The sequence below is a fragment of the Notolepis coatsorum genome, assembly GCF_963971535.1.
Source record: "Notolepis coatsorum genome assembly, chromosome: 16".
Lineage (NCBI taxonomy): Eukaryota > Metazoa > Chordata > Actinopteri > Aulopiformes > Paralepididae > Notolepis > Notolepis coatsorum.
Window position 1 is genome coordinate 81,293,042 of NC_140180.1, and position 13,749 is coordinate 81,306,790.

A 13,749-nucleotide genomic window follows, 5' to 3' on the forward strand; every position below is an offset into this window, starting at 1 on the left:
TCCCCCACCACCATCACTCCTGCCCACCCCCCAAAGCCCTCCACCACCCATTGAAATATTAAATCCAGCTCAGCAGCCTAGAGTTCCCAGAGTAAATATGTAAAATGCACTTTCACATCCCCCCTCCCACCCGCTTAAAATCTTTATTTTTCTTTATCAACGAACGTACTATTCACGAGTAAGCAACTTTAACCAGTAGAGTGGAACGTCGGCCCTCATATTACTAAGAAAACTATGTTCCAAGAGGAAAAAGGAATCAACACAAACTACTGGAGCGCTGAAAGAAGGATAACAACAAAATGTCGGAACCTAAGAAGGTTGATATGACACAAAAGGTCTATGAGGAAGATGTCCGTCATGCCATCAATAAGAGAAGAGCTAAGTTAGGTCAGCTAACTGGTCACATGAACAAGATGAATCAATTAATGGATGAGGACGACGACGGTAACTTGGAAGGTGTACAGACAAGATTGGTAGAATTCAACAAGCTATTTGGAGAGTTTGGTGAGCTTAATACTTCAGTCCAGGTGGTACTAAGCAAAAACATAAGCAAGACATCAGAAGAGGAGATGAAGAAAGATCAGGATGGATGGTTCACGCCGAAGGCTGACACATTTTACAACTTCACAGTAAAGGCTGACACATGGATGAAAGAGGTGCATCAGCGTTTAGCAGAGTCTAAGAAGCACCAAGATGAGGTCAGGCCTGAAGACAGTGCATCCGGCGTCGTAAAAAAGAAAGGGTCTAGAGCAGTGTTTCTCAACTGGTGGGTCGCGACCCAAAAGTGGGTCGCGGGGCCATTTTGAGTGGGTCGCGGAAGTATGTGTAAAAAAAAAAAAAAAAAACGTAATTTTTTTTTTTTTTTTTAACTTTTTTAAACTTTTTTTTTTCTCACTACCTATCTTTGTGAAAGTGGCTTCTCAGCTCTGGTCCAGCTGAAGACAAAGCGGAGGAACAGATTGGACATTGAGCATGACCTCAGAGTTGCTTTGTGTGAGGTTTCTGTCCTTGCTCACTCACTCGTTCTGTTCCTTTAAACCACCTCGCTCTGTTTTCATTTGTTTCTGTTAATCATTCAATTCCCCCATTCACACGCTTCTTCCCAGTGACGTCGTCAGAGACGTCGTTGATTGGTTCTCTCCCGTCCGCACGCTTTTCAATCACATTCCCCAGCTGTCACTGCTTGTCAATCAATCAATCCCGTATTATTTATACCCCGTTCTCCACTCTAGTTTTGTTGGATCGTTTTGATATTTCTCTGTTTGCATTCTCCGTTCCTGCTGCTGCTGCTGTTTGCTCTCTGTGCTTTACCTCCAGGATATTCCAAGAAGCCTTCCTCTTGGACACCTTTTCCCCGTGGCGACGTGCTCGCTCCGCTGCTGTTCCAGCACTCATTACGCACTACGTCTGGGTGAGTTTTTTACTGACTGTCTTGATCAAATTCCGTTTTCGTGTGTTTCTATAACACTGAAGATTACCACCTTTTTTATCAGACAGTCACTCACCCAGCGATCGCCTTTTTGTTGTTCTCACTGGGATAATATTTTGGGACTTTACATCTCCCACTGTGTGTTGTTTCACACCGAAGATATTATTCACATTGGATTGTTTTTTGGACTTCACTCTCAGTGTCTATTTTTGCACCGAAGAGATCCACTTGGGATTGTGTTTTGGAACAGTGCTCACTGTGTGTATTTACACGAAGATATTCACTTGGGATTGTGTTTTGGAACTTTGCTCACTGTGTGTATTTACACGAAGATTAGTTCACTTGGATAACTTTGTATTTGGGTACAAGTCACCTCTCCTGTTCTCCTGCTCGTTCTACCTGCACCCTTGTTGACTCGCTCCCTCTCTCTCCCTCTCGGTTCCGCAACACCTCGGAGATTTTGCCGAGAGAAGTCTGCAGAGCGGCTCAGACGTCAGCATCCGCTACCCCCTACTACCACCACGGGAGAAGCTGCAGAGCAGCAGAACATTTCCCCCCTTGCTTGTGTACCTGTCTTGTTAGACTTGCCTATTCTGTGCTCATTAATTAGTCTCAATAAACAAGCCCTTGTTTTTGGCAACTCTGAATTCCTACTCTCTTGTGTCGTGCGTTTGGGGTCGGTGTCAAACCATAACATTACGATCCAACCAAAATGACGACCCCAGCCGACACAGAGAGGGTCAGAACCGCACTTGCTAATCAAGTCGAGTTGACCAGGGATCACAGTCTCCAATTAGAGCGGGCTGCGGCTGCGGTGCAGAGTCTCAGGGATCAGGTCCTGCCTATGCAAGGGTCAATGGCCGCTATGGCGGGACAACAGTCCAACATTCTCGCTCAGCTTCACTCGCTGGGCGACACCGTTAATGCTTTTCATCTCTCACAACCTTCAGGAGCATTCCCCGCAGCCCCAGCAGATCCCGCACCTCGGGAACCCCGTCTCTCCGTCCCACGGCTGTTCGACGGCAATCCCGAGGAGTGTGCCACATTCATCATGCAATGTGAGTTGGTTTTCCGTCATCAACCAAGCCGTTTTTCTGCTCGTGGGTCCCAAGTGGCTTATATGACGAACTTGCTTTCAGGCCATGCTGCCCAGTGGGTCACTTCCTCCTGGGCAATGGAAGCAGATTTTGTGTTTTCCTATCCAGACTTCGTGGCGGAGCTCCGCAGAGTGTTCCACCATCCAGCCCGAGGTCTGGACCCTGGAGCCCGGTTGGGGACTTTCCGACAGGGGAGCGGCAGGGTGACGGACTATGTCTTGGAGTTTCGTCTGGCGGCGGTGGAGAGTGGATGGAACGAACCTGCTCTTCGCCTAACCTTCTTGAGGGGGCTCAGTGACGCAGTCCGGGACCAGCTCGCTACCCGGGAGTTGCCCGACTCCCTCGAGGATCTGTTTAGCCTCGTCATCCGTATTGACGGACGCCTCCTGGAGAGAAGGCGCGAGAGGACCCGACTGTTACCTCCTGAGGCACCCCGGATTCCCCGGACGCATGACGTCACTCCTGGACGCCCTGTCCTCAACACTACTGGTGGTAGCAGGCCCCCCCGTTCGGTTCGCGAGGAGGAACCCATGCAGCTGGGACGCTCTCATCTGAGCCAGGCGGAGCGTGAGGCAAGGCTCAGGTCCGGTCTCTGCCTCTACTGCGGAGGTGCGGGACACCGAATCGCCGACTGCCCCACCCGGCCAAAAGATCAGGCTCACCGAGACCCCGGGAGATCCTGGTGAGCCGTTTTTCCCATTCCCAGCGCCGCGCACCACCTGACCATCTGATGAGCGTCACCCTGGCCTGGGGGGACCAACGAGCCACGGTGGAGGCCCTCATCGACTCAGGGGCAGACGAGAATTTCCTCGACTTCGAGTTTGCCACCCGAGCCAACATTCCACTTGAGGACCTTGTGAGGCCCTTGGAGATCTTTTCGTTGGACCAACACCGCCTGGCCGACATCTCTCAACGCACCGGCCCAGTCGTGCTGACCATCGCTGGGAACCACGTCGAGAGAATCCAGTTCCTCATCACCCAATCCCCCCTTGTCCCGGTGGTCCTGGGTAGGCCCTGGCTCGCGCTGCACGAGCCCCACATCGCCTGGTCCTCCGGTACCATCAGGGGCTGGAGCTCCTCCTGTCACGCCCTGTGTCTGCAGGCGGCGTCCTGTCCCCCGCCCCGGAGGCCCGCTGGTGAGTTGCCTCCGGACCTCTCGTCCATACCTCCCGAGTACCACGACCTCTTGGAGGTTTTCAGTAAGACCAGGGCTCAGGCCCTTCCACCTCACCGCCCCTATGACTGCGCCATCGACCTCCGCCAAGGGGCTCCCCTTCCCGGCAGCCGCCTCTACAGTCTGACTGTCCCGGAGAAGAAGGCGATGGATCTCTACATCTCTGAGTCATTGGAAGCAGGACTCATTCGGCCTTCCTCCTCCCCGGTGGCGGCCGGGTTCTTCTTTGTTGGTAAGAAGGATGGGGACCTGCGACCCTGCATCGACTATCATCAGCTCAACGAGATCACCATCAAGAACAAATACCCTCTACCTCTCATGAGCTCCACCTTCGAGCCACTGACCCAGGCCTCGTTCTTCACCAAGCTGGACCTCCGGAGTGCCTACCATCTTGTCCGTATCCGTGAGGGCGATGAATGGAAGACCGCCTTCAAGACCCCCAGGGGCCACTACGAGTACCTAGTAATGCCGTTCGGCCTCACCAACGCCCCGGCGGTATTCCAGGCACTCATGAACGACGTCCTTCGTGACATGCTGGAGGTGTTCGTGGTGGTGTACCTGGACGACATTCTCATCTTTTCCAGGACCCTCGAGGAACACATCCAGCATGTCCGCCGTGTGCTGGAGCGCCTCCTCCACAATCGGCTCTTCGTCAAGGCGGAGAAGTGCCGTTTCCACTCCAACTCCGTCGACTACCTGGGCTTCATCGTTGAGAAGGGCTTGACCCGAGCGGATCCTCGCAAGATCCAGGCTGTGGAGGATTGGCCAGAACCCACCACTCGGAAGGAGTTACAGAGTTTCCTCGGGTTCGCCAACTTCTACCGAAGGTTCATCCGGAACTACAGTCAAGTGGCGGAGCCACTTACCAAGCTGACCTCCCCCGCTCTGCCGTTCGACTGGTCCCCAGTGGCATGCGCTGCGTTCGTATCCCTCAAGAGAAGGTTCACTTCCGCCCCTATCCTGCTCCACCCTGACCCCAAGAGACAGTTCATCATGGAGGTGGACGCCTCGGATTCTGGCCTAGGCGCTGTCCTATCCCAACATTCTCTTTCAGACCAGAAGGTGCATCCTTGCGCCTTCTACTCGCGTCGCTTCCTCCCTGCCGAGAGGAACTACGACACCGGCAATCGGGAGCTGCTGGCGGTCGTGGCTGCGCTGGAGGAGTGGCGTCATTGGCTAGAGGGTGCCGAGGAGCCTTTTACCATCTGGACGGACCACAAGAACCTGACGTTCATCCGCGCTTCCAGGCGCCTCAACGGTCGGCAGGCGAGATGGGCCAGTTTCCTCAGTCGGTTCGACTTCTCGCTGACCTTCCGCCCCGGTTCTCGCCGACTCCCTGTCCCGGATGCACTCCAAGGGGGCTCCACCCTCTGAGGACCCTACTCCCATCCTCCCGGAGGCCCGAGTGGTTGGAGCCATCACCTTGGGCATCGAGGGTGTGGTAAGGCGTGCCCTACGCTTCCAACGTGCTCCTAGCAACGTCCCTAGGAGTCGTCTCTTCGTCCCCGACTCTGTCCGGTCCCAGGTACTGCTGTGGGGCCATACCAGCCGGTTCGCCTGCCACCCTGGCGTCCATCGCACGTTCTCCTTCCTGGCTCGTCGTTTCTGGTGGCCCACCATGCGGAACGACGTCAAGGAGTTCGTATTGGCCTGCACGGTCTGTGCCCGCAGCAAGGCCTCTCACCAGGCACCCTCCGGGCTCTTGCAGCCACTTCCCGTTCCGAGCCGTCCGTGGTCACATGTGGCGCTGGACTTCGTCACTGGTCTGCCCTCCTCCCAGGGGAACACCTGCCTTCTGACCGTGGTGGATCGATTCAGCAAGGGGGTTCACCTCGTGGCCCTCTCCAAGCTTCCCTCGGCGGCCGAGACGGCGGACCTCCTGACGCACCACGTGTTCCGCCTTCATGGGTTTCCCCAGGACATCGTCTCTGACCGGGGGCCCCAGTTCACCTCCCAGGTATGGCGGGCCTTTTGCAAGGGATTGGGGGCAACGGTCAGTCTTTCCTCTGGTTATCATCCCCAGACTAACGGGCAGACGGAGAGGATGAACCAGAGCGTGGAGTCTGCTCTTCGGTGTGTGGCAGCCGAGAGACCAGCATCCTGGAGCCGTTTCCTTCCCTGGGTTGAATACTCCATCAATTCAATGGTCAGTTCCGCCACCGGCCTCTCCCCCTTTGAGGTCTCCCTGGGCTACCAGCCCCCTCTTTTCCCCGCACAGGAGACGGAAGTGGCAGTTCCCTCCGCGCAGGTCCACCTCGACCGCTGCCGACGAGTTTGGGAGATCACCAGGACCGCGCTGCTCCGGACATCTGAGCGCGCCTGTCGTGGTGCCGACCGGCGCCGGGTTCCTGCGCCGACTTACCGCCCTGGGCAGAGGGTGTGGCTCTCCGCAAAGGACCTCCCGCTACGGTCCTCGGCCAAGAAGCTCAACCCCCGTTTCGTCGGACCTTTCGAGGTCCTGAAGGTACTCAGTCCGGCGGCCCTGCGCCTGAAACTTCCTGCATCCATGCACATCCACCCCGTGTTCCATGTCTCCCGGGTTAAGCCCGTCTCCCTCAGTCCCCTTATGCCTCCAGCTCCTGATCCGCCGCCTCCCGTGTTGGTGGATGGTCACCCCCAGTGGCAGGTCCGCCGGTTGATGGGCGTTCGTCGGCGGGGCCGGGGGTTCCAATACCTGGTGGACTGGGAGGGTTACGGCCCTGAGGAGCGTAGCTGGGTCTCCCGGCAGCTCATCGTGGATCCCGGCTTGATCACTGACTTCCATCGTGCCCATCCTGACGAGCCGGGTCGGCCTGGTCGCCGGGTGGCTCCCGTGGAGGGGGGGGTACTGTGAGGTTTCTGTCCTTGCTCACTCACTCGTTCTGTTCCTTTAAACCACCTCGCTCTGTTTTCATTTGTTTCTGTTAATCATTCAATTCCCCCATTCACACGCTTCTTCCCAGTGACGTCGTCAGAGACGTCGTTGATTGGTTCTCTCCCGTCCGCACGCTTTTCAATCACATTCCCCAGCTGTCACTGCTTGTCAATCAATCAATCCCGTATTATTTATACCCCGTTCTCCACTCTAGTTTTGTTGGATCGTTTTGATATTTCTCTGTTTGCATTCTCCGTTCCTGCTGCTGCTGCTGTTTGCTCTCTGTGCTTTACCTCCAGGATATTCCAAGAAGCCTTCCTCTTGGACACCTTTTCCCCGTGGCGACGCGCTCGCTCCGCTGCTGTTCCAGCACTCATTACGCACTACGTCTGGGTGAGTTTTTTACTGACTGTCTTGATCAAATTCCGTTTTCGTGTGTTTCTATAACACTGAAGATTACCACCTTTTTTATCACCCAGCGATCGCCTTTTTGTTGTTCTCACTGGGATAATATTTTGGGACTTTACATCTCCCACTGTGTGTTGTTTCACACCGAAGATATTATTCACATTGGATTGTTTTTTGGACTTCACTCTCAGTGTCTATTTTTGCACCGAAGAGATCCACTTGGGATTGTGTTTTGGAACAGTGCTCACTGTGTGTATTTACACGAAGATATTCACTTGGGATTGTGTTTTGGAACTTTGCTCACTGTGTGTATTTACACGAAGATTAGTTCACTTGGATAACTTTGTATTTGGGTACAAGTCACCTCTCCTGTTCTCCTGCTCGTTCTACCTGCACCCTTGTTGACTCGCTCCCTCTCTCTCCCTCTCGGTTCCGCAACACCTCGGAGATTCTGCCGAGAGAAGTCTGCAGAGCGGCTCAGACGTCAGCATCCGCTACCCCCTACTACCACCACGGGAGAAGCTGCAGAGCAGCAGAACATTTCCCCCCTTGCTTGTGTACCTGTCTTGTTAGACTTGCCTATTCTGTGCTCATTAATTAGTCTTAATAAACAAGCCCTTGTTTTTGGCAACTCTGAATTCCTACTCTCTTGTGTCGTGCGTTTGGGGTCGGTGTCAAACCATAACACTTTGTCTACCATCACCCCAGACTTTGAGACTCTTGTCAGGAGCAAACATCATCCCCAGTTATCCCATTAGTTCCCTGCATGTTAAGCTAAGAAGTCTGCTAAGAAGGATATATTATTTATTATTATTTTATTTCATTGTGTTTTTAGCCCTTAGTTGCACTTTTGTTGCAACCCCAGTTATCCCATTAGTTCCCCCAAACGTAGGTCTGTTATGTTAAGCTAAGAAATCTGCTAAGAAGCATATTATTTATTATTATTTTATTTCATTTGGTTTTAGCCCTAGTTGCACTTTTGTTGCAACCTCTGTTATCCCATTAGTTCCCCCAAATTTAGGTCTGTTATGTTAAGCTAAGAAATCTGCTAAGAAGCATATATTATTTATTATTCTTTTATTTCATTGGGTTTTTAGCAATAGTTGCACTTTTGTTGCACTTTTTTGTGTTTATTTCATGTTTTGAAAGATTGCGTATTACTGCAATTTTTTTTTACATAAATCATAGTGGTTCAAAATTTTTGGTCGCGACTTAATGACTAAGGAAAATGTTGGGTCCCGAGGCTAGACCATTTGAGAACCACTGGTCTAGAGCACCATCCGCTACATTTTCCAGAACATCTGCAAGCATGCGTCTGAAAGCTGAATTAGAGAGGGCTGAGTTGCTAGCCCAGGATTCCGCTCTAAAACAAAAACGACAACTCGATGAACAGGAGGCTCTGCTCTTAGCTACCTCATTAGTTACCTCATCTAAGCTAAGAGCAGAGAGGGAGGAACAGGAGGCTCTGCGCTTCGCTAATGAGGCTCTGCTCTAAGATTTACAGGTCCAGGCTGCTTTAGCTGCCGCAGAGGCTAAGTGCAAAGTACTGGAAGAGTACGAGGGCCAGCGAGCCTCATCCAGAGTGTCCCATAGGGATGGAATGAACTCTTACATAGAGAAAAAGAAGCCCTTCGAATCCCAAGCTCACGAGCAGGCTACACCTACTCCCCAGGCCGTAGCGATAAAAAGAGAACCTGCTTACAGTAGCAGCTCCAGAGCACCAGGCGGTGCTACACAGAAAGAACAAGAGTCTCCGCAACAAGAGTCCACACGAGCCATGGTGGATTTCCTAGTGAAGCAACAAAACCATGCTACTCTGCCCCCTCAACAGATTCCTATATTCAAGGGAGACCCTATGGAGTACTATTCATCAGGGCCTTTGAACACAGAGTGGAGGACAAGACAGATAGTAACAGAGACTGGCTGTACTTCATGGAGCAGTACACGGATGGACAGCCAAGAGAGCTGATAAGAAGTTGTCTTCACATGGAACCAGAGCGAGGCTATCACAAGGCACTGAACTGGCCTACTATTAAGTCTGATGACGGAGAGGCGCTCCACTCCTTTGGCCTCTATCTCACTGGATGCCTCAATGCTATGGCTGACGTGGAGTACATGCTGGAGCTTGACAGCATATCAAATATGCGTGCCATCACAGCCAAGCTTCCGTACAAGCAGAGAGAGCGGTGGAGAAGCAAAGCCTATGCTCTTCTAGAGAAAGATCAGCGCAGCGCCAAGTTCAGCGATCTTGCCGATTTTGTCAACCTACAAGCGCAAGAAGCCCTACATCCTCTCTTCGGCAACCTCACAGATGGAAACAAGAGCCAAGCTAAGGCTCACAAAGATGAGAAGACATCCAGAAAGAGCGGCGCTTGGGGAAGCTTCACAACAGCTGCTACAGCAGTCCAGAACCCGGCAGAGACTAAAGCAAGGACCAAGGGGGATGCACTCTGTGCCTTCTCCAACCCTTGCCTCTTCTGCCAAAGAGAACAGCATGCCATGGAGCAATGCAAAAAGATGAAGAAGTCTCTTGACAAGGAGAAGATAGATTTTCTCAAGAGTAAAGGCCTATGTTTCAGCTGTCTGAAACGGGGTCACATGAGCAAGGCCTGCCAAGAAAAGATGAGCTGCCAAGTCTGCCAGCTTACCCACCCTACAGTTCTACATATTAATAACAAAGCTGCCTATGATGAAGCAAGGCACAAGAAGGAGACATCGGATGATGCGCCCAAAGAAAATAAGCACAGGGGCGGGGAAGAAGAAGGTGAAGCCAGTTCTAAGGTCAGTGGATGCATCAATGCAGAAACGAGGACCTGCAGAGCTACTAGGGCCGGCAACGTCGAAAGCATCTTGGCTATCGTTCCGGTCCACATCAAAGCCAAGAAAGGCAACAAGATGGTGGCTACCTACGCGCTCCTTGACCCAGGCAGCAACGTTACTTTCTGCACAGAGAAGTTAATGGCAGCGCTTAACGTCACCGGCAGGAAGACAAGTATCCTGCTAAGGACCATGGGAGGCGAGCAGGTCGTGAGCAGCCAGATGGTGTCTGGGTTAGAAGTCTGTAGCTTGGATAGTGACAACTTCCTAGAGCTACCCAACACCTTCTCTCAGAAGTCAATACCTGCTCGTAAACAGAACATCCCAGTGCAAGAGGAAGTCGATAAGTGGCCCTATCTCAGTGAAGTGAAAATACCGAAGATCCAGGCAGAGATAGGGCTTCTCATCGGGACTGACGTACCCAAGGCAATGGAACCATGGCAGGTGGTATCCAGCGTGAAAGAAGGGCCGTACACGGTGAAAACACGATTGGGCTGGTTCGTCAATGGCCCCCTCAGAGGAGAAGATGGCCATGAAACTACCAGTGGACTCATACAAGTCACGTCCAACCGCACATCTGTGGCCACGCTAGATGCACTTTGGAGTCAACAGTTCAAGAACGACTTCCCAGAGTGTCAAGACGACCGGCTTGAGAAGTCGAGGGACGGCATCCAGTTTCTGGAACTGGTCTCGCAGTCCGTGAAACTTACAGAGGGACACTACAGCATCGGCCTACCAGTGAGGAACACAGTCGTCAAGATGCCAAACAACAGAAGAGTAGCTGAACAGCGAACTCTCAACTTAAAGAAGAGGTTCACGAAGAATCCCCAGTTCCATGCTGATTACTGAGTGTTCGTCGACGACTGGATCGCAAAGGGCTGCGCAGTCAAGGTTCCCAGTGAGGAGCTCAGCCGCAGCAATGGAAAAGTTTGGTACTTGCTACACCATGGCGTGTACCATGCCCAGAAGAAGAAGATCCGCGTGATGTTCGACTGTGGGGCTTCATTCCAAGGCACCACCTTGGACAACCAGCTGCTACAGGGGCCGGAGCTAACGAGTACTCTCCTGGGAGTCGTCAGCACCACTGTGCCCAAATAAATCGCAAACAGAACCAGTAGGTTTCGCACCTTCGTAGCGAATCGAGTGGAGACCATCTTGAAGCGGTCAGAAGTAGGACAGTGGCGGTATGTAGATACTGCAACAAATCCTGCTGACCACGCGTCGAGAGGACTCAATGTGGAATCATTCCTGCGTAATGAGACTTGGATACAGGGGCCGGAATTCCTCACCAAGCCCGAAGAGGAATGGCCTCAGAACCCAGAACACTGTGGGGACCTAACCACGGAGGACCCAGAGGTAAAGAACGCTGTGGTCAGCGCTACTGCAGTACGCAGTTCATGTTTGGTTATGACATCATACGGTGACATCACCAAGGTTCTAAAATGTTTGATTATGACATCATACTGTGACATACTGTGAAATCACCGCCGACTCGACACATGAAAATTCCTCCACACTGGAAAGCCGTAAATCAACTTGCCGGCTCTTTCCACAGCAAACCGGTAGGCTTGGCACCTTGGTTGAGAAATGCAGGCTTCAGTCTATGTTGTTTCGTCTATCTGTTCAGTCCTGTTCAGTCCTGAATCTCAGAGCAGCAGTGTGCATCTTGAAACAGGACTGAACAGGACTGAACAGATAGACGAAACAACATAGACTGAAGCCTGCATTTCTCAACCAAGGTGCCAAGCCTACCGGTTTGCTATGGAAAGAGCCGGCAAGTTGATTTACGGCTTTCCAGTGTGGAGGAATTTGCATGTGTCGAGTCGGCTGTGATTTTGGAGACTGGGAAAATAGTTTTCTTATCTTGTAGTAGTACGTCGTGTAGCTTGTATTAGTATTTGTAGCTAGTAGGAGCCACTTGTAGTAGTGACAGGAATATCTAGGAAAGTAGATTTAGGACCACTTCTGTAAAGAGAGACTTTGCAAATAAACCATTTGGATATCTTTACTTTGCACTGGAGCGGCTGTGGACATTGCTTTTCTTTATCAACGGACGTACTACTCACGAGGAAGTAATTTGACCAGTGGAGTGGATCGTCGGCCCTCACAGTGTGTGGTCTACATGGTCTACATGGTCTATATGGTCTACATGGTCTGTGTGGTCTATATGGTCTATATGGTCTACATGGTCTACATGGTCTGTGTGGTCTATATGGTCTATATGGTCTACATGGTCTACATGGTCTGTGGTCTACATGGTCTATATGGTCTATATCAGTGGTGGGCAACTTTGTATATGGTGAGAGCCACTAAATTTCCACACTCAATCTGGGGGGCTGCATTGTTTATCGGCAGTCTCGCCAGTAGAGTAGAGTAGACGACAGAGTACAGCAACTTGCAATGGGCCTGGTCTACAAGATACACTACACCACAAAGGTACCCATGTACATATCAAAATACTTCCCAAAGGTCAGTGAATACCACGACCACAACACCAGAGGGAGTTCCACAAATCATGTTCAACCCAGATTCGGCACAAACAAGGGTCTAAACATGTTTCGCAATTATGCCACATTAATGTGGAACGCCCTACCCACAGCCGTAAAAAATGGGAATCCCTACCCACCTTCAAAACCGCTCTCAAAGAGCACCTACAGGAGGCTGCTGGCCCCTGTAAATGTCTGATCCTAATGTACAATTCCCTCCCCCTCGTATGTATATATTTACTGTTAGGATCTCTGTTTAACAGTACTGTATATTTGCATATCTTGTATGATTGGTTTAGATTAGATGATTAGAGTCGATTTGTATATCTGTATATTGTTTATGTCATAAATGTCATGAATTGAAAATGGGGGACCCTGATGTAAACAAGACGAAAGTCTTTCTCTGGTCTGCATCCCCTTAACAATTGTGTGTATTGAGCTGTACTGTACTGTACCCATTCTGCAATCTGTTAATTAAAGTTTTCAATCAATCAATCAATCAATCAATCAATCAATCAATCAATAGTACCCCATCACTCAAATAGCCCATAATAGTCACAGATGTGATAAATAAGGCATATAAACAATTATAATTTGTAGGGCTGTCAGTTTATCGCGTTAATTAGATTAATTAATTACACAGCAAATTATCGCGTTATGAAAATTAACTCAAAATTAATTACAATTTTTTTTTTTTTTGCATGTTCTTGGTATATGATTCTAGGAACATCTATGGATCTCAGGGAATGTATTCTCAGTGTCATAAATACTGTGTCTGTTACTAGGCTTTGAGTAAATGAGTAAATGAGTCAAATGAGAATATCAATCAAATATTTTTTTATCTTTGACTGTGAATAACACCATGCTAAAATTGACCAGACCTGAAAAATCTAAGCAAATTAATAGATGATTAAACAGAAGGTTTTGTAGATACAGTACTGAAATCTGCCATCCGGACACATGCAATTTGAAATATGATTATAGAATAATAGAATATCAGGCATAAAATGGTTATGCGATTAAAATGCGATTAATTAGATTAATTAATTACAAATCCTGTAATTAATTAGATTAATTGTTTTAATCGCCTGACAGCACTAATAATTTGTTGTAACTTTGTTTTATATTCCATTTCAAACGCATTTAGTAATGCTTAATTTCAACTTTATGAATTTATAAATACAGCTGAATTTTAAAGTATTGCTGTGTAACCCAAATATATACAAAAATGACAAATTATAATTAAGGCTTCTATTAAAATAAATGTATGAACTTAAAGCCCACTGCTCAACAAACACAAAGCAGCATTCCTGCTGCATTTCACTACAACAGTAAATCAAAAGTGCAATAATAAATGATTTTTTTAAATGTATAAACTTGTATCCTGCTACTAAACAAAACATTCCTGAGTGCTTCATATCCATAACATGCATTTCAGTGTTATTAGTGTTATCTGAACACTACAAAAGTAAACAAGTAGCCAA

General features: G+C 49.8%; 1 protein-coding gene across 1 annotated transcript in view; it reads left to right on the forward strand.

The window, feature by feature from the left end:
* Positions 1-11,901: 11,901 nt before the first annotated feature.
* Positions 11,902-13,749, forward strand: part of cdhr2 (cadherin related family member 2) — a gene marked incomplete at both ends in the record, with an annotated part of 79,455 nt that continues 77,607 nt past the window's right edge. The window contains one exon of the mRNA XM_084332101.1: positions 11,902-12,021. Coding sequence (XP_084188227.1) covers positions 11,902-12,021 — 120 coding nt within the window. The remainder of the gene's footprint in view (positions 12,022-13,749) is intronic.